The sequence below is a fragment of the Palaemon carinicauda genome, chromosome 16 (assembly GCF_036898095.1).
Source record: "Palaemon carinicauda isolate YSFRI2023 chromosome 16, ASM3689809v2, whole genome shotgun sequence".
Classification (NCBI taxonomy): domain Eukaryota; kingdom Metazoa; phylum Arthropoda; class Malacostraca; order Decapoda; family Palaemonidae; genus Palaemon; species Palaemon carinicauda.
The window spans coordinates 42,593,119-42,595,110 of record NC_090740.1 but is presented as its reverse complement, the minus strand read 5'-3'; the positions used below and the strand labels follow the sequence as shown (position 1 = coordinate 42,595,110).

General features: G+C 36.4%; 1 protein-coding gene across 1 annotated transcript in view; it reads left to right on the top strand.

The window, feature by feature from the left end:
* Nucleotides 1–1,141, top strand: part of LOC137655275 (protein FAM200C-like) — a 25,841-nt gene extending 24,700 nt beyond the window's left edge. Inside the window, exon 3 of the mRNA XM_068389161.1 lies at nucleotides 285–1,141. Coding sequence (XP_068245262.1) covers nucleotides 285–1,141 — 857 coding nt within the window. The remainder of the gene's footprint in view (nucleotides 1–284) is intronic.
* Nucleotides 1,142–1,992: the final 851 nt, after the last annotated feature.

Here is a 1,992-nt window from a genome sequence, read left to right as displayed (position 1 = left end):
ATATGAAAGTTTTTTGTATTAGAGGCAGTTTTTACTTAATTAGCCAATGTTATGTTATGTTCACTTTACGCCGAAGTTTTCGGATCATTGGGCCTTTCGTGATTAGGTAGTTGCCACGTTAAATTGGAGGCAGAATATGTAGGCTATATATTTTTCATTGCTCAGAATTCAATTTAATTGTAAAGTTAACTACTGAGTTTAGTGACTTGAGTGAAATAGCAGAGCTTGCGCCTTTACCTCAAAAATCTTTTTTCACTTTACTACAGTTACTAATGTTATTGCAGATTTTTTAAAAGATCCTGATACCCAGTCATACTTTGAAGAAAATGGAATTAAACCTATTAAATTTGAAAATTATTACAAAGGTTGTAACCAAATGGGTTCTTTAGTGGAAATTTGCATAAAAATGGTAAAACATCTTATTAACAAATCTATTAAAACAAATGTGTTAGACATAAGGGATATGGCCTTTCTTATATCTCAGGCAACTCATCTTATAAATCGTCGTCCCATTGCCTTTAAGGATGGTTTAAGGGATGTGCCTGATAAATCTGTACCTAGCCCAATAACTCCAGAAATTTTAATACATGGCTATGAGTTAACCTCTGTTAACATTATACCCGAATTGCAGTGTGATCCTGAATTAGATGGGGTGTATGACTTAAAAGATTCACCCTCAAGTCTAATTGAGGACACTTACAGCAAGCTGAGGAAGGTAAGAGAGAACCTGATTAGAATTTATCATTCTGAATTTTTGACGACATTGATAAATCAAGCAGCTGATAAGACTGACAGATACAAGCTTGTTACCCATAAAATCATTGAAGCTGGAGACATTGTTTTGCTGAAGGATCCTCATACTAAGGCCTCAAATTATTCACTTGGGATTGTTAAGGAGGTGGTAAAGAATGACCTTGGAGAGGTGACCAATGCTCAGATTTTGAAAGCGAGGTCTGGTGAAGTTGTGAAAAGACATGTTACCAGCCTTATACCCTTGCTCAGGGATATAGGTTGTACTAGTGGCATTGCTCCCTCTGTGAGACACAAGAAAACTATAGCATTGGACTCTAATTATATGTATCCAAAGAGAGCAGCTGCCGTTGCTTCAGGATTAAGGACTAAGGAGATGCTCCTAGAATAAATTAAGAACTTACTCAGATTTTCAAAGCCTAGAAAATCCGAGCTCCTTCCCTGGAGTGTTGGAAATTCTGTTTAATTAATATTGTTCCTTTTGTTGTTGCTACAGTATTTGGTTAGCAAATCATATATTCCATTGTTTATTAATTTTCTTTTTGGGTAAACCTGTGTTACCCAGTGGTAACTTATGCATTATTATTATTATAATTAATGGTAGTTTACGCTTGAAGGGAAACCCAGCATATTGTATATTTTCGTTTTGACGGTAAATCCTTTGAAGCGTGAACTACTAAACAACCCTTTCGTAACTATCTGCTGGTGGTCTTGTTTTTTCCAGTAATACGAATTCTAAAGGAAACATCGCCAGCAGAGAGAAGGGGAGTTGAAAGAAGGGTTTCGTACTGGACGGACGGCTGGATATTACAGGAGTTAATTATATCCAGAGTTTGTCGAAGTCATATAATGGAGGAGTAACATAAACTCACTTTTCTCCGCCATCCTGCACAAGACGAGACCAGCCATAAACGTCGTAACATCAGGACACTATCTTCGCCAAATTTCCGAGGAATTGAATTGATAAGGTACGTCATTACGAAAGATATGCTGACTTCTAAAGTGATTCCCTGTCAATTTGTTTATCGTGGATAAATATGCCCTTGCTCGATTCCCAATTAATAAACCCTGTGGATTTGGTATTTAAACTATTCATAATTTATCACTGCTGTAACTTTGCGTGTTACCATATGAAAGTTTTTTGTATTAGAGGCAGTTTTTACTTAATTAGCCAATGTTATGTTATGTTTACTTTACGCCGAAGTTTTCGGATCATTGGGCCTTTCGTGGTTAGGTAGTTGC